This window comes from Vigna radiata, chromosome 4 (genome assembly GCF_000741045.1).
Source record: "Vigna radiata var. radiata cultivar VC1973A chromosome 4, Vradiata_ver6, whole genome shotgun sequence".
NCBI classification, from domain to species: domain Eukaryota; kingdom Viridiplantae; phylum Streptophyta; class Magnoliopsida; order Fabales; family Fabaceae; genus Vigna; species Vigna radiata.
In genome coordinates, this window is record NC_028354.1 from 6,000,762 (window position 1) to 6,025,538 (window position 24,777).

General features: G+C 31.0%; 2 protein-coding genes across 3 annotated transcripts; both read right to left on the reverse strand.

Annotated features, from left to right (window-relative positions):
* Positions 1–216: 216 nt before the first annotated feature.
* On the reverse strand, positions 217–4,491 carry LOC106759496 (GATA transcription factor 11). Of its 2 annotated transcripts, none has more exons than XM_014642685.2 (3): positions 4,242–4,491; positions 3,582–3,836; positions 217–1,088 (listed from the first exon to the last, which is right to left on the reverse strand). In XM_014642685.2, the coding sequence occupies exons 1-3, from the start codon at positions 4,248–4,250 to the stop codon at positions 390–392; spliced, it is 963 nt and encodes a 320-aa protein (XP_014498171.1). In that variant the 5' UTR covers positions 4,251–4,491; the 3' UTR covers positions 217–389. The 2 variants fall into 2 exon arrangements, with proteins under 2 accessions (XP_014498171.1, XP_014498172.1); XM_014642686.2 differs by having other exon boundaries at positions 3,582–3,841; positions 4,242–4,490.
* A 9,629-nt stretch (positions 4,492–14,120) lies between these two features.
* LOC106759309 (protein ENHANCED DISEASE RESISTANCE 2) lies at positions 14,121–22,928 on the reverse strand. The gene is made up of 21 exons (XM_014642426.2): positions 22,366–22,928; positions 22,118–22,192; positions 21,971–22,024; positions 21,822–21,887; positions 21,681–21,742; positions 21,441–21,547; positions 21,270–21,316; positions 21,084–21,184; positions 20,123–20,218; positions 19,953–20,017; positions 19,792–19,863; positions 19,290–19,436; positions 18,828–19,135; positions 16,562–16,625; positions 16,297–16,475; positions 15,917–16,018; positions 15,728–15,778; positions 15,506–15,649; positions 15,040–15,135; positions 14,673–14,774; positions 14,121–14,511 (listed from the first exon to the last, which is right to left on the reverse strand). Exons 1-21 carry the CDS (start codon positions 22,540–22,542, stop codon positions 14,419–14,421), a joined length of 2,208 nt encoding a protein of 735 aa, XP_014497912.1. The 5' UTR covers positions 22,543–22,928; the 3' UTR covers positions 14,121–14,418.
* Positions 22,929–24,777: the final 1,849 nt, after the last annotated feature.

The following is a 24,777-nucleotide window of genomic DNA, read 5'->3' on the forward strand; positions in this document are numbered from 1 at the left end:
TATTGTCCTTGCCTCAGTTTAATCTTTGACTTTATGTTGTTGTAGCACATGCATCAGCAATGGCAAAGATTCTTGCACCTACTTTGTAACTCTTTACCCCACAGCCATGCATGGCATCCAGTTAGAAAATTGCTGGCTGCTTCATCAACCACCACAATGAAAACTACATTATACCATTCTCAACTTATCAAGCTTTCAAAATCCATGTTCTCCGAATTCCTCGCAAAGCACTAACCTGCTACTACCTTTTATTTTCACCAATCAATTTACATTAATTAAACAAATGAAGCTAAGCAATATAACATTAGACTATAATGAAAACAACATGCAAGGAGGATCCTGTTCAGGACTACCGTTTCTTCCTCAGTATAATCAATCCAACATAAAAATTATCCTACAGAATTTTCATGGAGATTTGATGAAGCAAACACAGAACCCCTAACACCCTCCTGGACTCTGCTTCTCATCTCCACGACCTTCTTGTGACAGTTTGAGTGCAATGATGCAACAAAAGTTGGGCTGGCTGCCGGCCGGTATTCCGGAAAGAGGCGGCCAGACCTGTACCGAACACCACAAGCGTTGCACAGTGTTTTGGGACCCATAGGTCCCTCTCTCCATTGTGGGGTCTTTGTCACCTCACAATGCATGCATTTCCTTGGTGGATCTGACACCAGATGTGAGGATCTCATTATCTCAACATCTTCTGATAGCAGGGACAAATCCTTTTTCTTGTGGCTTTTTACTTTGTTTGACATATTCCCAGCAACATTTGTTCCAAAATCTGATTCAGAGGCAGATGTCCTTTGCTGTTTTTGCAAAGCCTGGACGAAAGGAATGGAAAATAGAGGACTGAAACTTATTCGACGATGCCGTTTACTTCGAGCACGCTTTACTGGAATGACAGGTCGATCAAAGCTCGAATTCTCAACAGAGGAAGAACTGCTGCTTTCAAAAACTGAAACCGGGCTGTAGGTTCGGAATCGATGCAAATCTTTTCCATTGAAAGTGACATTCTTGAGGGGAATGGTTTTTCCATATGTTGGTCCAGGAGCCGTTGCCAGCTGTTTGATTGGGGAAATCCCATTACACTGCAATGCCAGACAATAATCAAACCAACAAAAATAAAAAAAGAACAAGAATCGGATGCAACATCAGTGGATTTGATTATTTGAATAAACAAGTGAGAAGTTTCCATTTGATTTCATCCAACATTTACATTTATACTCCACAAATCTACTCACATGAAAGGACTGCTACTGTTCTAAAATTGATACTCATAGTAATCAATTTCGCTTACATCGACATTCCAGCAACACGAAAAGACAGACATGTCACTCAAATTACTAGCCTTTTTTACAATTTCAATTTGCAATACCATGTGGTAGTCTTGCCTCTTAAGAAAGTGTCATTGCAGACATTGTAAATAATTTTCTATTCCATTTCCATAAAACAGTATACACATACACATGCACAAACGAGAACTCAATAATCATCCCCGGCCATCCAATACAACCATGTCAAAGGAATTTCTTTACTTTAGCCATGGAGACGGAAATAGCTTTGGGCAAGGAATCTGATATTTAGAACTGTATCTCACCATTTACCAAATACAAGAACACAAGACATGCATTCTTTTAATCATCTACTTCTTAGGAGAGCAAAATTTACATCTTTCTACGAACATTTCACACTAATTCACCATTCAAAATAACTAAACACTCACAAGTTCCAAGCTTTGTTACCAGAAGTCGATCACTTTAAGAGGACAACACCCAAGATAATATATAGCATGAGTTCTAAGGTATTATTGAGATTTAAGATTTACTCACCTGTAAATTTAAAAATATCAACTTAGTGTGCAAATTAATTATAAAGAAGTTCGTGTTATTACACCTCTTCCAAACATTTTAACACAAATTTAACTTAAGTAATTCTTACAATGTCTAATATCTTAAATTTTCTTATAGGATTAGTTTTCCTATTTCCTCCTTAGTTATCATGATTTGTTTCGATAATAAGTTAGTAGGATTCTGATCATCGACACAAGGGTTAGTGCTTTAGGTTTCATGAATGCATCTTTGTCAATATTAATTTAGTGTTTGAAACTCTTTTATCTCTCTTCGTCACTCCATGCCTAAAACCCCATATTCAACAATAGTAAGAGTTTTGAATTTTAGAATCTGACAGTTATGTTGATGAACTGTATAAAAAATTGATCAGATGACTCATTTTCTGGCCAATCTTCATCACTTTTTCTCACTTTCCTCCTCTTTTGTCTTTCTCTAAGACTTCTAATGCCATTCAAAAATGTATACCTAGAGAGGGAGTTTCTGTAACTTGAATGGGAGAGGAAGGAGATAAACATCATGCTTCCAACCTTAATCCTCACATAGTCACACAACCATGAAGTTCTAACTTCAGGTCCATAAACGCTGAGCACTACAAACAGAATAGTAGTAACATCTCAAGGTCATTTTGAGTCGTTAGTAGATAAAAAATGTAGAAATTTTTCCTGCAAATTTGTTAACAACTACATGTTTTATTATTGTATCATGTTACTGCAAAGACTGGGAAATTAGATTGGCAACATAGTTTCAAGAGAATTCATACTACTGCTTCTTCTACTACGCTTTACTTGGGGAAACAGATCATTAGTAAACAATAAAGCACGTGGCATGCAATTAAAGTCGCTGAATAATCCTACCCATTAAGCAAATGCACCTAACCCCTGTATCTTCAACCTCAATACACTAATTGTCCAATTCTCCTAAGTAATGTACACTGATAGTGGAAGGCTCCTCGTTACATGAAGGTATGGGGGAGGGCCCATTGCACATGCAAAGAGGCTCTTTGGGTATGAGTCCCTGACCAACCTGTCGTCAAGGTATAACTTTACAATTGTGCCAGGGTTTGCCCTCTTTACTTAATTCTCCAAGATTATAACAAATTCATCACAAATATATTCTCTTACCCAATGAGTATTTTAATTACCAATAATTTTGTTTTGCCAATCCGATAAATTCCTAGACAACATTTTAGGAATAACAGTAAAAACTCAGTTCTCAAATAACATCTCCTATCAAAGGTTTGTGGTGAAAGTTCAGCAAGAACATTTCATTCAGAAAGTATAGATAACATGAAACAAACCAGTCATTCCAGCAACCGAACTAATCGACCTAGATCAACAAAATTTCTCCTTTAGCTGCAATTGTGGAATTTTGGTTTCACATAACAAAAACATCCACACAGTTAATTCTTCAAATATAAGTACGGTTTCACAGAACAAAAACATCCATAAAGTTAATTCATGAAATATAAGTGCAGTGCAATGACGGTTCAGCATGATTATGGATATACATAACTGAGAGGGTATGGACAATCATAGTCTCAAAAAACAGTCTGCAACCACAATTGAAGCCACATCACCAAGGTCATGCATTTTCCCATATTGTCAGCAACAAAACTAAAACCAGGACCAGGATTTAAAACCATGGGGGCAACATGCAAGAAAAGAAGTTTAGTAGGTTAAAGATATCACAATCAACATTCCTACACACCATAACTGCAGACAGAATACTCACAGAAACAGAGAACTCCGTCCCAAATTGGGGGTTTTCAGTTTGTGTTTTGGCACATAGCCCATTTGATGATGCTGAAAAAACCTCAGAATGTTGGTGTTCAAGGCATTTAAATTGAGAATCCCAGTCATCTTCTACATCTTCCAGTGGGAAATCAAAAAAACCCACGACATCATCAAAAATATCATCTGACAGACCGTTGAAGTTATTGTCGAAAAACCAAGAGTCCTTCATGTTAGCAATATCTGTTCCGAAACACTACACTACACAAGAAACAGCAAACACACACATTGTCATTCCTTGCTTGCACACAACAAAAAAGACATTTCAGAAAAAAAAAAAAAGAAAAAAAAAAAAACAACCCAAACCACCTATCATTAGTTAAACATCACCAAAAAAACTACAATTTATGCATGCTCTCTGATGTAATTCGGATAACAAGGTAAAATATTCACAAAGAAAAAAAAAAAAAAAAAAGCCCAGCTAAAAACAGTAAAACGCCAGTCTTTCACAATCTCTTCAAATTTGGAAAGAAAAACAAAATCGAAAACATAAAGGGAAAATGCGTGCAATATCTGACGTTAAAAGGGAAAAATAAAAGAGATAAACCAAGGGAGAAAAAAGAAAAAAAAAGAAAAAGAAAAAGGGAAGAGCTTGAAAGACCTCAGACATGGGTTGGGTGGAGTGAGGAAATGGAGCACATTGTAGTAATTTGGGAACGGAAAGAGAGAGAGGGAGAGAAAAAGAGAAGAAATTTGAGGATTAATTAGAGACAACACATAAGAAGATGTTGAGGAATGAGAATCTCTGTGTCTGAATTTGGTAAATTAGGTTTTATTTTCCTGCGCCAGTGGCGCTACTACCATGCGGAAACCCTCATCCTCCTCTCGTGACTTCAATCAATATTTCCCTTTCCATCTATTTCATACCAAATTTTAATTTCTTTTAATATTTATTTAATTCTCTAAACCTTTTCTCATTGTTCCAAAACAATATCTAACGTTTATCATTCACTCATAATTTATAAGATTTATGCTTTTTGTTTTGCATTCTTAAACGTTAAAACGCGTTATTCTCATGCTAAACCTTTAAACATAGTTTAAAGAAAAAAAATCAAGAAATATTTTTTCTAAAATGGTAATTCAATAATGTTTATAAAATATTTTTTAATTGGGTTAATGAATGAATGGTAGTTCATAAAATTGTAGGTGAAGAAATCGTGGGAAGTAGGAAAAACATAAAGAAGGGTTGGTCAAATGTAGTGGTAAGAGTGATGGAGGAGCATCAGATATGGATCTAAAATCATTTCTTTAAACCAAAAATAGGTGGATCTCAATTAAATTATTATTTTTTAAAAAATCATTGTATCCTTCCAGATTTAATATATTCATTTATTTGCAAAGCAAAAATACAAGATTTCATGCAGATCACCGACAAAGAACCACGGAATATTATATATACAACTATTTTTATCTTATTTTTTAAAAATTAGCAGACCACGTTTAACTTTATATTCATGTAAGAATAAACCTTGTCTGTAGAATTTTGAAACTTTCTTTTTTACGTTTTGTGAGAAATTGTTTTATAAGGCTATTACATTATTATATCATAATAATTACTTAAAAGGGTGTATTAAAATTATTCTTAATTAATTAATAACATATTACGTTGATAATATATGAAGAGTAAACTCTCCTTCTGATTTAGATTTTTTTTTTCTTTTGTATCACATGAATAAGTTGATAGATTTGAAAACTATAGTATAATTTATTTATTATTTTTATTTAAATAATAATGCATACTTTTTTAGTGTTAAATTGTTTATTAAACATATGTAATAAATTTTAAAATATAGGTATTTAAATATATTTTTTAAATAAAAATCACAATGAGGACCAACTTGTCCCACTTTTGAAAGTGGACTGATTTACGTAATATTTATAGATTAATAAGTTTGGTGTCTCTAGCATAACTGCAAGTTTGTAGATCTATAGTCTAGCTCACATAAATAGAAAAAATTAAAAATTATTTATAATTTGTTAATCCCAAATTTGACTATACTGTACAAACAATGACTATTGTAAAAAATAAAATACCTAAAAGAGAAATTATTTATTATTTATTACCAAGTAAATAAAGAAGTATATCATAAAAAATATATATATCAAAGTGGATGGTGTAATGAAATCTAGATTTATATTTATTAATATTTTCATATTCAATATACAAAAAATATTATATAAGAATAGAATATTACAAAAATTAATTTGGGTAGTAGAACTAGAAAGTCAACCCACACTTTGTATATATCTTCCACTTAAAAGTAAACACATAAAACATCACTTACTTAAAATATATAATAATTAATAATGAGGATTAATTTTTTAACTATTTTTTTTTTAATATTTTCTATTTTTATATTTATTAATCAACTTTTTAGTCTTTATTATATAAAAATTTATCTGAAAAGATAAAAAATGTTTGTAATTATGATTTCATATATATAAATTAAAATATGTTATAACTAGTTTTAATATGAATTTCATCACATGTTTTTTATTTCATAAAAAATTAGATGTTCCTATTATATAATTATAATATAATAAAAATTAATTAAAAAATGTTATTTTTACCTATATAATCTTTTATATTCTTAACATAAATTTTGGTAATCTTTTTTTAATAAAATTTGTTATAAGAATTAATTTTTAATTATATTTAATTTTTTAATATAAGAAAGTTAACAATCATGATTTCACATATTTAATTAAATTTTAATTATTCAATTTTTTTATGATTGCTTAAAATGATTTTATCTCTTATGAGATGACTTAAACCAATTTTTTTTTTTCATTTTTAACTCATTAATCAACTTGCATATTTTCATTTTAATCTCTTTTAACTCAGAATATGAACTTGGTTTTAAAGAAGAAATAATTGAATTGACTAACAAATTAAAAAAGATTAAAAATGAATGAAATAGAGTTATTGAATAAATTGACTACAAAAATATAGTAGTAATAGTCGTATCATATTCTTTACGACTAAAAATCAAATGCATTTAGTTAGAAGAAGTAAAGAGTATTCTAAATGTTTAACATAATTTTCTTTAGTCCAAACTAGATAAAAAAATACTCAATTTTAAAAAATAATTAAAACTTAATTAAGGCTAAAAATAATAATATTAAAGATAGTATACAGTTATCGTTAATTTAAATTTTAATATTAAAAAATTATTAAAATAAAGTATAAATACAATAAATCTCTATTAAATTCATAAGAGAAGTAATTATGTTATTTGATATTCATTATTTATTTATGTAGATTTATATTTTGGTTGTTGAAAATACAAACTTTTATTACCATTTTATTTATTTTGATTCTCTTTGGAGTGATAAAATAATTGATGGTACTAATTTTCAATGTGGGACCATGTGTGTTGGGGCAGATATGCAATTCTGTTGACCTCTTTTGCAAATATATTAACTTCAGCCAGAAAAAGAAAAAATCTTAATAGTTTGGCATGCTTTATCTTTACTTTTTGCCCTTAAAATTAAAATACATGAATCTTTTAAAATAATAAGTAACTTGTTTTGTTAGGGTTTCTCAAAGATAATACTTAATAGGATTTTACCTAACTTCAAATCTAATTTGCATTTTTCATATTTTATTATATGTCTATAGTTTATTATTACTCACTTTTTTAAAGAAATTATATATTGAATGTTTTATTAATTGGTTTTTTCTTGAAGTTTAACATATTTCAAAGCTGTTTTATTTATTTTGTAATGTTTGACTATAATTATTTTATATTTTACAAAATATTAGTAAAAAATAATATAAAATAATTTTTCTATTGTTAATAAAATACAATTTAATAATATATATATATATATATATATATATATATAAAGAATTTTGATTTTGGTATTCATATTTACTTTTTAATTTTATGTTTGGATAAAAGTTTTTTAAATTAAAATAATTATTTTATCAATTTTACCTAGTGAATATTTCTATAAATTTATTTTTTTTTTAATCTTAACAATTTTATTATTTTTTATTACCATAAAAAAAAGTGAACATATATACAAGTAACATGTGTTTCTATTAGTATATACAGTTGTTTTTTCAAATCACCCCTAGGTAAAGACTAATCATAAACTCATAACAATGATAACAATAATAGGAAAGTATAAAAGATAATAATGTTTCAAAATAAGATACTCAATGCAAGGAAGGGGACTATTTTTGTAATATGTTATAAATCTTGAAAGCAAAGGTCATACACGTGGGAAGCATAAGAACACATTAACCATAAACACAAATAGCTAGATGAACCAATCTCTTTGATGTTCATGATGCTCGAATGAAAATTGGAATTTAAAGACATGAAAATCTTGGTTAAGAACATAATTATACAATAGTTTAGACAATTGAAAATATTTATAATTTTCTTTAACGGTAAACAATTCATTTTTATTTTTAAATTTTTAAGTTATTTCTGGATCAATGTTTTTAGGTTTTCTCTTAAGGTTTCTTATGTAGCTTAAACATTTTTGTATATACACGGACACCAAATACATATGTAAATATTTTTGAGTCATATTATATGCATTTGCATTTGAGAGAATATTCTCTTGGTTTTTGGATTAGAACTCTGATTTTTATCAAAGATTAACATCTTTGTGATGAATCTTCTTGACTTATCAATATGCTAGATTGTAGTGTCTTCATCCCTATTTTGTTTCGCATTATTCTCTGATTTATTTATTTTTTTTGCTTTTTGAGGATTCAAATTTAGAAGAGATCATATCTTTCTTTGATAGAATCCTATCATTTGATATTTAGAGTAAGTTTTTAGTTTAAGTATCCTTCTTTATCTTATTTTTTTGTTGTATTAAAAAAAAAATATTTTATCCTATTGACTTTCAAGGATATTTGTCTAAATGGATATTATATTAAGATAAATAATGAAGAAGATATGAAATATATATATATTACAAGACACAAGTTGAATAAAAAAAATATTTATTAGAGAAATGATCAACCTTCTCTCATGGCTTATACTACACACATATTAGTACAATTGAAATGCATTAATTTCATTATAAACAAGAAGTTTACAAATCAAAATGAATTCCTTATTTGGCATGATTAGTTGGGTCATCCTAGATCTATTATGATACAAAAAAAAATAGTTAAAAACTCGTGCGCACACCCATTTAAGAGTGAAAAACTTCTTCAAACCAATTATTTCTCTTGTAGTGTTTGTTCACAAAAGAGAGTTGATAATAAGACCATCACCAGAAAAATTAGAAATGAATCAATCTCGTTTTTATAATGAATACATGGTGATATTTGTGGTCCAATACACCTATAATATGGATTATTTAGATATTTCGTAGTTTTAATTGATGCATCAACTAGATGGTCACATATTTGTTTATTATCAACTTGCAGTCAAACATTTGCAAAGTTATTAGCATAATCAATCAAGTTAAGAGCTCACTTCCTATATTATTTGATTAAGAAAATTTGTCTCGATAATGCCGGTGAATTTATATCTCATGCTTTTCATGAGTATTCTATGTCAATTGGAATTGAAGTTGAACATTCAGTAGCACATGTTCACAATCAAAATGGACTTACGGAATCATTAATAAAACGTATAAAACTTGTTGCAAGATCATTGCTTATGAGAGCTAGTCTTCCAATGTCTACTTTGGGATTAGTAGTTTTGCATGCTACAACATTGTTTCACATCAAGCCAACAAGTTATCATAAATACTCTATTATGCAATTGGTTTTTTGGCAGGAACCTAATATTTCTCCTTTTTGAGTACGTTGTATATGTTTTAATTTCCTCACCAAAAGGGACTATGATGGGTCCTTAGAAATGATTGAAAATATATATGTTGAATATGATTATCCAATAATAATAAAATATCTTGAACCATCAATATGAGACTTCTTTATAGTTCAATTTGTTGATTATCATTTTGATAAATATATTTTTCCAACATTAAAGGGAGAAAAAAAATTGGAAAAGGATATTAGTTGGAATGAATTATCATTATCTCGTCTTGATCCTCTTACAAAAGAATGTGAACCAAAAGTTCAAAGGATAACTCATTTACAATATTAGTCAATCAATTACCATATGCTTTTACTGACACAAAAATGATAATTAAATCACATATATCAATTGCTAATACTCCAAATACAATTGATATTAATTTCTAACATGATTGAATCATGGTAGACGCCTATTGGTTCCAAAAGACATACTTGAAGCATGGTAGGCCTATTGGTTTAAAAGATAAAAATCATCGAATGAGAAAATGAGCTAAAAAGCAAGATGACTTAATAAAAAAAGGTGAAAATTCAAAAGATTTATTTGACATGATTATGATTTGGTTCTAGAAAAACCTTAGGTACCTAAAATTGTTGAACAATTATAAGATCTTAATAAATTATGTCAGGAATAAGATAATATCTAACCAAAATGAAATCAACATTGATGAGACTTTTGCATATTGTACAATGATGGATATTATGAATGATAGTGATGATCAAGAACCAATGACTATTGAAGATTGTCAACAAAGAAATAGTTGGCCAAAATGGAAAGATGCAATAAAAGAAGAATTAGATTTTCTTATTAAACGAAAGGTTTTGGTCCTATAGTTAGCACACCTAAAGGTGTAAAACCCATTGAATACAAATAGATTTTTGCACAAAAACAAAATGAGAAAGGTGAAATTGTTAGATACAAAGCACGATTAGTTGCTCAAGGTTTTTCACAAAAAACCTTGGTATTGATTTTTGAAAAGACATATTCACTAATATTAGATGCAACAACGTTTAGATATTTGATTAGCCTAGTTGCACAAGAAGGTTTGCATATACATTTAATGGATGTTGGTACAACTTATTTGTACGGTTTTCTTTAGAATGATATTCATATGAAACTTCTTGAAGGACTTAATTTTGTAGTTGAGAATGCTTCTCCTAGAGGGAGAATGTATTAATGTGGAAGGGGCTCACATTTGAGGAGATTGTTCGGTCCCAAGTGTAAGTTTAAGTCCCACATTGGATAGAAATAAGAAAGTTGAGCATCATATAAGGTAGAAGACCAATAAACTTATTACCTTAATGTTTTAGGTTGAGAGTGGTATAAATCCCTTATGGTTGGAATCAAGTCTCATTAGTGTTGTGTCCAGTAGTGAAGTTGTGAGCTTATCCCTTAGCAAAACATGCCTTAATAGGTAAAGGGATATCTTATGGTTTTTAATAATATCTTAAGGTAGAAGATATTAACTTCCTGAATGTGACTTGGCCACAATAGCATATATTATATGAAGGGATGTTATTTGACAAAAAATGTTGAATTTAGATCTTTGAAAGTATAAAAATGAGATTTTGGTAATTTGATATTTAAATTTTTGTTTTGATGTTGTAAGGATTAATGAATGATGTTGATCTCTTTTATGAATTGCTTGGAGTTTAAATACGTCTGAATGTTTGTGATCAATTTGATTTTTGAATTTGAATTTGAGTTTGAAAATCTTAAAACTTTGTATTGGCTTACGAGTTTATTGTGAATGTAGGTTATACACGAGTACTTTAAAACCACAAAAATATTTTGAGTCTTATTGGGTTTGTTGAATAAGATTGATTAATGGAATTCTTGCTTAAATATAAAATATTTTCATTCAAGCGAAAATATAACATAAATCAATCTTGGTTTTATTTTTATTCAAATGAAAATAGTATCACAATTGATCCTTATTTCTTATGATCTAGTTTGTGGTATGAAAAGAAACTATTTCTAATAGATCATCATGATTTATCCTATTACGATAATCATATGTTATATTGGAACAAATAATGTTGTAGAGAAGAAATTTTAACATAAATAGACTTAAAATATAAAAAAAATGATATATATATATATATATATATATATATATATATATATATATATATATATATTTATTTATTTGAAAGATTTAGAAGTAGAGGTGGGGACTTATGCTCAAAGGGGAGGTGGATTTAGAAACTTCGAACTTGAAAACTTGAAAATGTCATTTACCATTTTCTTTTTTAGTTTTGAGCATTTACTAATTTTTGTTTTTTTTTTTTACATTTTTAACGCATATTTGGTTGTGTTGTACAATTTTTTTTATGATTATGCATATGCGAATCACAATAAATAACAACATTCTTATCAAAAACATTTTATACATCAATTATTAATCAAAATTGATATATAAAAAAAAAATGTCTGTTATATTTGAGTCCTGTAAGATGTGCAAAATAGGTCTTAAAAACTAACAAATGTTATATATTAAACTTATTATATGGCTTCAAAAGTGATATAATAATTTCAACACTATATATTGTTTATATCTACATCGTGAATAGTGTCCAAAATAATTAATATAAGCATAAATTTTTAGTAATGGATATAAGTTTAGACAGAAAAACTAAAATTTAGTTGGTTATATAAAATCTTTTTAATTTATTTCCTCAAATACAAATTTTTCAAAACATTATCTAAAATAGATCAATTGTATAATACAATTTTTTTTATAAAAAAGACTAATAAAGAGATATTTTTATTGATGAAGAGGTATTATACGTGGGACATGATAGATTTGCTTGTTGCACCGAAAAATAAAGGTAATTAAAGGAAAAGAAATCATTATAAGGAGAAAGAAAACGTTGAACAACTAGGGTGACAAAGAAAGATTGGTAGATCTGAAAATTGAAAAACATGTTTCTCAGATCTACCTTTAATTAATAATGAGATCAAAGCAAAATTATTAGAAAGCATATCAAAACATACAAAAAAAATAATTATTATTATTATTGTTTTTTTAAGAACAACAACAACACTAAAATATATATAAAATATGAACAATTGGAGAATCCAGCTCACATAGTCACTCTGATATGAAAATAGATCCAAAGGACGTGATTGTAATATTTAAGAAATTGATACAAAGGTGACAAAGACTTAGGGAAAAATCAAGTGATCAAGTGAAAAATAATTATAATTAGAAAGGTTGCAAATTATAGTTTAATCTTTATATTAGTAAATCAAGTTTCTATTTTGAAAAAAAAAAAAAACAACTCGTATAATGAAATGAATGTATGTATTTCCCTATAGACATACGCATATTTTGATATTGTAAATCTGAATTTGAAGCTTTAATTGAGAACATTTAATAAAAACAATCCTTAAGTTGAGTTATTTCTCCTATATAAAGTATCTACAATTTTAATTTTTAAATTTCATTTGATTCGCTATATTAAAGAAGAAGAAGAAAATAAAAAAATAAAAAAGAATAGTGTCAAGTAAAAAAATTATATGAATGAAAATAATATTAATTGAGGGTTGCATTTAGAAAAAAAAAATGGTTAAGAAAGTGAGAGAGGATAAAGGTTATTGAAATAGAATAGAAGAAAGTGACAGGGAAGAGGTGAGTGAATGTTAGAAACACAAGAGGAAATTGGTCTGTGCTTTTAGAAGCAAAATCCTCTATAGAAAATTCATTGCAATCTAAGTTAGTTAGTTAGTTCGGAATCATGTCAAGTGAAGAGTGGGCCAACTGCTAACAAACTCTTTTGAGATCTTCGTATCCAAAACTCTCTCTTCTCTCCTTTCTTTTATTTTTCAGCCACGCTGCTCTTAAAAAGGGATTTCGACATTTCAACTGCTTTGCTGCTAGCTACTGCCGCTTTTTTTTTTTTTTTTGTTTCAAATTGGATTGCTAATGAAGTCTTGTTGGACTTCTATTCAATCCAACTGCTCCTGCATCCCAGCTTTATGATTAGAAAATCATCGCTTCACCGAATTTAGTTTCACAGTCTAAAAGTAAAGAACTCTATTATCATGGCTACTAAAGTCTAATTATGCTTGATTAAACATTTTGATCAATTAAAAATCATCACTGACATATCAACGCAATGAAAAAACCACCTGTCCTCTTCCCTTCCAAGTGGCTGGGCGGTCCAAATCATCATATTTAGAAAGTACGGCAAAAAAAACTGAGAATAGCCACTGTATTACCTTTATATTGACCTATATTATTGTTGTAGACATCTTTTTTTTTTTTTTTTATAAATCTGTCATACTTTTTTTTTTTTTTTTTTTTTATAAATCTGTCATACTTTTTTTAATTTATTTTCCTTTCTTGCTTCATCAGACCGCTCACCTTGTACTATTCTCTCAGTTTTTATATTACTTGGTAGCTAGACAATTTATAAGAATAAAACTTCTTGATTACTGCAGGAGACTCGGGGAAACATTAGAATAAAAAAGAAAACCAGACCATTTCAGGTCATATTTTGGTAAGGAAATAATAACATACTTAATGTAAAATAATGTGCTTTTGGATTGAATTGCGTTGTTATTGAAAGAAATGCAGAGAGAAAAATGTAAATGATTTTTTTTTTCACTCAAAACGCACGCCATTTTTTTCAAGGAAATAAGTACTAATATTTCGTTGCCTGAATTCCACACACCAAAACTGGACATAGGCAAAAGGAATGGATGACGTATTTATAAATCAAAGGAATAAAAAAATATAAAATCAGGTGTAACAAAAATAAAATGCAACTTTCATTATACAAATTCCCCCCACACCATTCATCCTAACAACGCTCACAGCACCATAAAGTGGTGCAGAATTCAAATTGATTGAACAAAAATTACTTCTGAAAGTGAGTTTGTGGAGACGAGAACTGGAATTTCAATTATCTACATTTGCAACCTGGGAATTCTCTCCCCCACAACGTACTTGTCATTGTCAGGAAGTTTCATTGAAAATCACGGTTTCAGACAAACCGCTTTAGTGGCATCGAGATGGTTAAGGCGGCAAGTTCCAAGAAGAAATTCAGGGAGCTCTTCACGTGTGTTTCCCTAAACAAGATGATAGGCATGAATTATTTGTGTATAGAACAGCAAAATCGTTCAAATGAAAAAATGACAATTGCTTTTATCGGAGACTCTTCCACAAGGTCATTGATAAATTTTAAGCCTGACAACTAATTACAAGGAAATAAAAATGAACATCACTTTACCTGTATTAAAAAAGCCATCTCAATCACCAGATGGTTTAGGTACCCAAGAACAAGACTCACAACGCCTCTTGCAACAGTAGATGATCCAATATCAACCCCAAGCTGAATCAATGCCAGGATTTCCAGATAAGAATTACATGAAAGATGGTTAGCAGCTAAATTTTTTATGCATCATGCATATCATCTATTAGGCCCAATTCTTAATTTTCATGACCAATTTTCCTGCGTGTGTATATGTTTTCCGCAGACCAAAGCATATTCATACAGCATACGCATAAACTCAAACAGACAAACACAATATATTTGCTTTGATAGTCTTAATTTTCCTAACAAGTTGCTATTCTACTGATTTCCACGCAATATTTACCTCCAAATAGTTATTTCCCTGAAAATAATTGATTTCCAATGCTTGCCCAACTAGGCACGCCTTCTTGCCCACACTCTGCTTTACTATCCATGAACCCTGAAACAGGAATGTCAAGACTTACTATACAAAGGCACAAATGACAACTAATAGACATTTTGCCTTCTGAACATGGACTATGCATAGTCATAGGGGATGGAAAATTTTAGAACAGAGTTCCTTAGAATTCAGTGATTATGTGAAATCGAGTAAATCACTAACCCAGGAGGAAACACATGTGCTCAAAATAATGTTACTACAATATCAAAATGAGTTCAAGGAATTGGTAAGAGGTAAATACAAGGAAAGTAGAGGAAAATGTAATTAACTGGATCACTTGATGAGATTCAATCTCATATGCATAATAACTGGGAAAAGCATCTATGTATAAGTGCGTTATTAGGCTGCAATTTATAGCACATTTACTCACCTTAGATATGTACGGTATAAGTTTAAATCTTGAATTTCTGAAGGCATCATCGCCCTTAATAAAACTCTCTAGCAAAGGAGCATCTTCCACGGGAGTATTCATCATGTAGTATAGTGCTAGGCTATATGTAGTAGAACCTGGAACCTGGTTCATAGAAACACATAATTAGCGCTGTGCTGAAGTTTAGTCACCACCTAAGCACAAAAAGACTATCAATTTTACCTGAATATTTACAATGAAAAAGAACTCGGGCCCTCCTTGTGTTGCATATTTCTGCAATTTACAAAACTTCAGTAAATGGATTTTTCTTTATAATGGAAATCATTAGTTGCTACACTATGGCTAAATAAAAGTGAAGCCAGGAAAAATATAATTAAAGTCTAGATAACATAATCATACGCAATGACCAACCTGAACAATGCTCCCAGGACGGCCACCAAGGTCATCTTCCCTTTTGTCAGATCTCACCCAATCTGCAGCAACCATTTGCATCAAGGTTCCCTTCGCTTTAATCTAGTAATTATTACCAGACATTTGAGATTAGTGATGAAGTGCTTGGTTAAACCAAATAAAAAGAAAAGGATAACTGCATATATTGTAGTTAATCTGCTGTTAGTATCTTTCCTCAAAGCATCCAAACCAAACTACGTAACATAAAAAGAGAAAACATAATTTAGTGTTTGACCAATAATTAGAAGATCACAGATGTAACAAAATGGAGAAAGAATTGCATGCACAGGTGGGGATTACCAAGAGCTATGTCCACACAAAAATGGTAGTAGCCATCATACCTTCAGGCGGTCATTGAGATAATTTTCTCCACGAATCAGGAAAGTAGAAGGATCTGCTTCAGTCAAGCTGCAAGGTAATGTACAAGTAGGATCCTGTGGAAGAGTGGATCCATATGAGCAAGTGAGACTACTGTCTTCCCTGACCATCTCTTGCAAGTCAACATAACCCCTCTTCTGAACTGAAACAGAATCTCTAGACATTGTAAATCAATGGGAAAAAAATCATGCTTAATCATAATCTGGAATCAAAGAGGATAAAAATCACCTGCAAGATCATGCAATCTTTTTACAAAGTTAGCAGCAGTTGATAACTTCTGATGACGAATGTCCTGAAATTCCCATCAAAGCAGGACATGGAAAGGCCGAAGTCAAGCAAAATATGAAGTTTGACCAAATTTCCAGTGCAAAATTTTTAAAGAATAACATGAGATGAGCAGTCCAGCATCATAAAAATGCTGATAAGTAAATATCCCAAGATGCAGCCCCACCTTTGAATGTACCATCTTCAAATGCCATGGGCAGTGATGAACATGATTGCACTGAGCACCCAATGGGTTTGACAGGATAAATGCTATCTTTTAGGGTTATATGAAAACTGTACAAAATTAAAGTATGCCTAAATACAGCTTGTCTTCAATTGAAGCTCTTGGAAGTAGGAATGTCACCAGCAATGGCTGAACATACTTATTATTAAGAAGTGGAGTTTAAAGCCTAACTCAACCTTACAAAACCGGCTTGTAAGGTGAGATTTACACCTCACTTATATATTATAATTTGGCCTTATCTCTAGTCGATATAGGACTTCCAACACACCCCCTTTACGCCGAGGTATAGACATCTCGTGCATGATAATAGAAAGAAATGGGTGGTCTGATAATAGCCCGACAACGGATGGAATAGAAATGCCCAAGAAATAAGAAATATCGCTAGGATAGACTCTAACCATGCTCTGATACCATATTAAGAAGTGGAGTTTAAAGGCTAACTCAACCCTATAAAACCGGCTTGTAAGGTGAGGTTTGCACCTCACTTATATATATATTATAATGTGGCCTTATCTCTAATCAATATGAAACTTCCAACAAACCTCCTTTAAGCCGAGGTATAGACATCTCGTGTGTGATAGTAAAAATGGATGGTCCGATGGTGGCCCGACAACGGGTAGAATAGAAATGCCCAAGAAATAGGCTCTAACCTGGCTTTGATACCAACTTGAAAATAAGACCGATTTATTATTCTCAATCATAAAAAATACATTCTCATACCCTCTATTTATAATAATCTAGTTCTCCTAAAAAGGAAAATAGAAAAACTAGGAAAAATAAAATAAAATAAAAGATTATGTATCTATTTCCTCTAATTAGGAAAATTCTAAAGATATTATCTCAAATTACAACACTTATAGAGGCATCCAAAGATTTTCAAGAAGCTAAAGAGAGAAAATAGCTAGACTGTATCAAAAATATATAAAACTATATGTAAACTATCTAGGCAGAAGCACGCAAATATAGGAGCATAGAGTAAAGGGAAGGGGCCGAATTGCACAGTTGATCAGCCTCAAAAAGGTAAGCATTCGATTAGAAAGCCTACTATTGTGAATAACTTAGTAAACCACTCCAATATCTAAAGGATCAGGAATTCAAGATTACCTTTAACTGTTGAAACTTGTAATTTCAAGCCAATAATATTTCCAAATTATGCATAGTTCATCTGATATAGTGGTTATTCCATTAATGTGATGGCTAAGGCACGTGTAGGAAGTTTTTAAGAGAATGGAGTGGCATGGCAAGCCTAGAAATGAAATCAAATATAACATGACACTCCGATATTTGATTGCTTAAAAAGTGTAATGAAGGGAGGGGGGTTTAATTCATGGCATTCCCTCCTTCAACCCCCTGTAACACCCCCCCTCTCTAGGAGGGAAAAGTCAGGATTTCAAGTGGCATAGGAGGTAATAGGAGCCCCCATTGCCATTCCAATCCTTTTCTTAATAAATCCCAAACAAACTTTGTTTAAACTGTCATTTCATTCCTGTCCACTTCAGCCTTTTCCATGCTTCCAAACATAGCCTAGAGAATGTTGTCCGTTGTAGACGTTTACTTTATTCATTTAAAAGTTGAAATTCCAAAATGATTTACATTGTTTTAAAAAGTTTCATGCCATATCAGAGCATATAAAAGACTCTTAAACATATTGTTGGGTGTCTTAAGACTTATGGATTGTGGAGCAAATAAAACCTTGACTGTCTACAAAAACTTAAGTCTATCAAAACGTTCAGAACTAAAGTAGTGTCTATTAACTAATGAGGAAAGTAATTTACCCCTATTGAAAAACAGATATAATAAACTGAGGAACAATAAATGACATTTGAAAGCCATGCAGTGATTGATATTTAAAAACTATATATTAAAGGAAATGTCTTAAGAGCAATCCCTAAATATTGAACGTCAAGACAAAAGCTACCTTAAAACTTCAGATTATTCACTTCATTTCTGTGCAATGAAAACAAATATTTCAACTATCATTTTTACCTGAGACCTTTGGTGACTAGATTCAGTCATCCACCCATTTTCCGACTCGTCATAGTCTGATGGCTCTGGAACATCATAGAACTCATCATCAGCATCATTTAGAGTAACAAGGCTTGCATGCTCTGATTGAGTTTGATCTACTTCTCCAACTGAGTTATCATGATTGTTCTCATCTGCCTTAATTTCGGTATCAGAATTGGTGATGCCCCCTTCCTTTCCATGAAGCCCACTCTTTGTCGTCAACTCTCCAGATGAATAATCAGGAGAAGAACAATTCCCCTGTCTAGCTTTAAATAACTCCCGCAATGCTGCAAGTGCAAAAGAAATTGGTAAATAAAATACTAACTAGAATATTAAATCTTTTTATCAAACATGTTAACAACTAGCAATGTAAAATAAATGTTGGCCAGCAGGAAAATAATTTTGAACAATAATGTAAACTTCTGAACAAAATAAGACTACCAGCAACTCTCCCAAGCATTTGAATGGTTATGGAATGTGCTGATGAGGATTTAAGATAAGATCTCCAGCATTTCCAATCAATAGCAAGCATATGTTTTACAACTGATTGCTTTCCTTTGTTCACCGGTGATATAACATACCCTCCACCTACAAAAGAATACGAGTTGTCACCCTTCAACTACTCTAACCTACACTTCTACTAAACTTTCTACCAAGCAATTTTCATAGGCATTAAAAATTCCAAAAAAACAATACCAGAAATCATCTATACATAAATTGGATATTATAATGACAATAGTGAAGGAGGATGATTTCAGAATCAGTGACAGCTCTACTACTTTAATTTCAGATCAGAATAAAGATGATTACAAGCAAAGAACATTGTGATTCCAAATTACCATCTTTAAGTTTCACAGTATTATTTATTTTGAGGTAAAGTACAAGGCAAATAGAATAATAGAAAAGAAATATTTACTATTTCTACAGTTTAAGCATACATTACTTTTAAGGCAAGCACGCACATAGCCTTTCTGGGGAGGGCACTTTTTATGAAACACGGAATGGTAAAGAATAACTGTGACAAAGAAAACCAAAGAAGTTACTTCCATTCAGAATGTGTGTATGTGTGTGAGTGTGAAAATTTCTTCCATAATTCACTACTACCATATGTCCCATCATCTTCTCTCCTCCAATAACGCCGCAACAAGAGATCTCTTCGTTGCATTCCCCTGTAAAACATGTATGAAAAATTGAAACTTTTATTCTAAATAGACTGGTAGAACCTTGGAACAAGTATTGGTACAATGATCAGCACTAAAGGCTTGGGTCTATACCAAGGCAACCAATCACTAAACAGCTGTTTGTGAATAATGTCTGTGTGACCATCCAAGTGCTCCACCACATTCCCCTTGTAGAAACAAAAATCCCACCTGCATGCCCACAATTAATGTGTTTTAAGGACACTATTAACAACTTCCATACTAAATAAATTACTAAAGCAATGTTGGTTTATAAAATTGTATCATAATCAAATTGCTCACTACTACATTGCTATAACCTAACATCTACTATTAAACGTTTTTTTATTTGCAGTTCATTTCATTTTTCTTTTCAATGGAAGCACCCTATTTAACCTAGGCCTATTGTCATTATCATTAGACATAAAATGATACGATCTGTGTTCAATGTCCAGTTAAAAATTCTGTACGATCTTGCTACAAGATTTAGTCAATGATAAACTTGTTGACGGAATTTGGAGACCTTTCTCACATCATTCACAGGTTTTGGGGGAGAGTAAAGAGGGGAAGGCAATTTGACAATATGCAAGTATGCTATTATTTTATTTGGTATTTATGCCTGGTGTCATGAGCTTGATGAATTTTTTTTTTCACCTATGTGGGATAAATTAGTCTTTTGATATAGTTATGACGATTGGTTAATGCTTGCATACCCTAAATGGGAGATAAGAGAGACTAGTAAGCTTTGTTTGGATTATAATTCTTTGTTTGCTCTGGTTTTTATTTGCTTGGCTCTATACACTTTCCATTCTCTTGTAACGTTGCAGTTCCTTCTACATCCAATCACCAAATCTTAAGAATAGCAATGATGACATAGTAAAATTTGATAGTAACATGCCAATATCTTGTGATGATGAAATGCTACTTAAATATATTTAGAAACAAAGTCAACGAGGAAAAAAAAACAAACATACCAAGACAACCAACAAAATAAGAAATCTCTCGCTAATAAAACAATGCCGCTGCTGGAAGATCACAATGAAACTAATGGACTTACTCTGATCTTGAAGGACCAAGAGACATAAGAGTCTGGAAAATGGCTTCTGAAGTTCCATCAACCACACCAACAGCCATTATTGCAGGGTGATCATCCCATTTCTGGAGAAAGGACCATATTAAAAAAAAAAAATCATATTTCTACTCCAAATGTAAAAAGTAGTTACTGAGATCAAATTCTGCCAACCTTCCCACCAGAATCCCGGTCTTTTGCTTCCTTGAATAGTCGTAAACCTTCATTATGCGATCATAAAATCATTCATACCACTTTTAGCCAGCTCTAGTACTTATGTTAAATTTTGAAAGTTTTTACAAAACAACGACAACTCAAACAGCAGAAATAGAAACAAACATTTACCGTTTTGGCAGCCAAAGATTGTCCACGGTGAAGAGCAAATAACATCAGCAGAAGAAAGAGTCCAGTCGACAGAATTTGGGTGACTTCTACTGGAACACCCACTGAGTCTGAAAGGATGATACCATAAAAATAAATAAAAAGATCCTTGAATAATAAAAAATTGAGAATTTAAAGAACTTGAATTTTTTATTGCAATATAAATTATTCATAGATCAGATATAAAAAAATAGATCACTCTACCTAAAGGACTGCCATCTCCTCTTAGAACAACCTACAGCATCATCTCCTCCATCGGGTGCACCCTATAAAGTTCACATTAATAACCTAATCCTTCATCCGAAACAGTTCCACCTCAGGCTTAAAACATTTCATATTGCATACCTTTAACGATGCTTCATGGAAAGACTGAATCCACCTCGCCGCTTCTTCAGGACGGCTTGCTCCTAACTGCATAACACTCGCACTTAGCACTTCAACGACATAATTCCAAATAGAAAAACTCGGCATCCTAAACATAACAGCGACCTCACCTTTAACTGATCATTGTGATTTGAAGTGTTATAGAGAGTAAAAATAAAAAACACCTGCAATCAGCACAGCAAATGAACATCATGCACCGGCAGCATCGGTTACAACACATAATCAAAGACATTAGAAAAACGGAAAGAGTGCAATACTTTTCTGTTAACGCTCTCCCTCCCGTTATCCATGACTCGAATGCAGGAATCTACAATAGCACTTCTAACAGGATCCTGCAAAGAAAATTCCACAGAAAGAGTTCCACATATCACACTCGATCAAGCAAAACGAAAACGATTAATCCAGAAACTTCTCCACCTTCATCCGCAATCGAATCGACGCAACTTGAATTTTTTTTAAAAAAAAGGAATCGGCGAAATAGATTAAAAAAGGAACAATAAAGAACCTGGTTATTAGAAAGAGGAACGGATTTGAAGCTGCGGAGAAGGTTACCGTCGAGGACGAAGTAACGCTTCCGCGAGAACTGAAGTCCAATACGGTTGAAACGTATGAGGTACAACCAGCCTTCCATTCTGCTAGTCGCATCGCTTTGCGACGCCGATGCAGCGGCACTACTTCCCATTCTCTTCCCTCTCCAATTCACTTGTCACCGTTCACCATTCAGCATTTATCTAACTAATGATTGCACTATACACGCAAGCGTGATTGGAGGTATGAAAATCAGAAAAGCGATAGAAAATGGATGAGGTTTTGAAGTGAAGATGCGAGTGCGATCCGAAATGGTGTAAGGGAACTGCGGCGAGTGGCAGAATGTAGTTGCAACCACTAAATGTAATTGAAATTGTAATGTAAATGTCTGTGTTTCTCTCTCTTGGGGATGGCTGTGCCGTGTGGTGTGTGTGCGCTGTGCTGTGTTTGCCTTGGGTGTAACTCTATTGTGTTGCATATGAGACAAAGATTGCCTGTCAAGTTAATTTCAGAACCACTTAAATGACGCTATTGCCCTCCGCCCTCTCATTGCTCCTTCCTTCTCTCCTACTCTTCCCTTTAAATTATTCTTTTCTTCCCACCACAATTACAATGCTTTCTTCGGATTAATAAAAAAATACCCCTTTTAATTCATTTTCTATTTCTCAAGTGTTTTCTGGTGAGGTAAGAACTGGACTGGAGGTCACTCATAGTCATATGCTTAAGAAACCGTATCCTATTTTAATAATATACTTCTTACCATGACAATTGTTGGTGAAGTTCGACATATACATATATATAGATCTCTACATATATTAAGATATTATTTGTTTTGAGTCAAATTTTCATGGATTTATTTTTGATACTATTTTAAAAAGTTTCTTTTACAATTCACGATCATACATATTGTCTGTTTTAGATTAGATCCTCACGGTTTTGTTTTTAGTAATACTTCAAAAGATCTTTTACCAATAGAAGTATTTATATATATATAAATTCATGACTAACACTTTTTTTTATCTTTTTATTTGATGTAAGACTTTGTTTACATTCCAACCATATTACCAATAAATAAATTATGTGTTATTATTTTATTACCATGGTAAGAAGAAGTATATTATTTTAATAATATATTTTTTACCATGACATATCCTATTTTAATAATATACTTCACTCAAAGTCCTTTTCAAGCTTCAATTTTTGATTTTAATGTGGAATATAATCAGTTTTTGTATTTTAAATGAAAAAGATATTTAAACCAGGAAGATAATAAACAGGTTAATCTACTGACGAAGGGTTCCTGATCGTTTATTTTAAAGTTATGTAACTTTGAAAAAGAATAGTTAAAGTATGAAATTTAATTAAAAATAAATGTTTAAATATAGCCAATTGACTTCGTCAACGTGGAAGTTTCTTCCTTCTTCATTTGGGAACTTTAATGGGATGGATTATTCTTTTCAACGCTTTCTTTTACAGCTGTAGCCTATATCGGATGATAGCTTATAGTGATAAATCACATACACTGTATATACGTATCCAGCAGGGAAAACAAAATGTTTTTATATTTTTTTATCACGCTATTTTATTTTAATAATTCAAAAATTAATATTTATGCTGATTTTCATTTTAAACATATTGCAAATGCAAATTTTTGTCATCGTTATGGATGGGTTAGTTGAACTTGGCTAATTTCTACCGTTTATTATATTTAAAATGCAAGCTGTGTTTCAAGAGGTACATATCCTTTGAGTTATGCTATGAGCCAAATTTATTCACCATAACAACTATGCTTTGTAATTCACATTAAAAAAAATAAATAACTTTTATGTTTCATATTTAAAATATAAATATAATATTCCAAATTCCAAACCAGGCCTACAAAATAATATACACATGCATTCAATTTCTTATCATTATAATTCTCTTTTTTTTTTCTAATAATATCATTTTATTTACCTTTTACGTATTTTTTTCTTCGTATCCAAATCCCAATATTTTCACCAAAAAATAAAGTAAATGTTTACTTATTCCAATATCTAAATAAGTACGTAAATTTTTAAGATGATTTCAATATGACTGGTCCTACCCACATTATAATTGAATCAATGCAAATCATGCAAAGGGTTAAATTTGATTTCTTTTATTAATAATATGTTATTGTGTTAACTCTCTTAAACTTATCTGCTGAAAATTTTCGGTCTTAAATATGTTAAAGCAATTCTATTATATATTTAGTTGAATTGTTTATATATATATATATATATATATATATATATATATATATATATATATAATTTCGAAAGATTTATTTTGCTGTAGAAATCAAGATTGTCTATTTTATGGTAATAGGCATTTTGTTGACCCATTTTATAATCTTTGCTTATGTTTT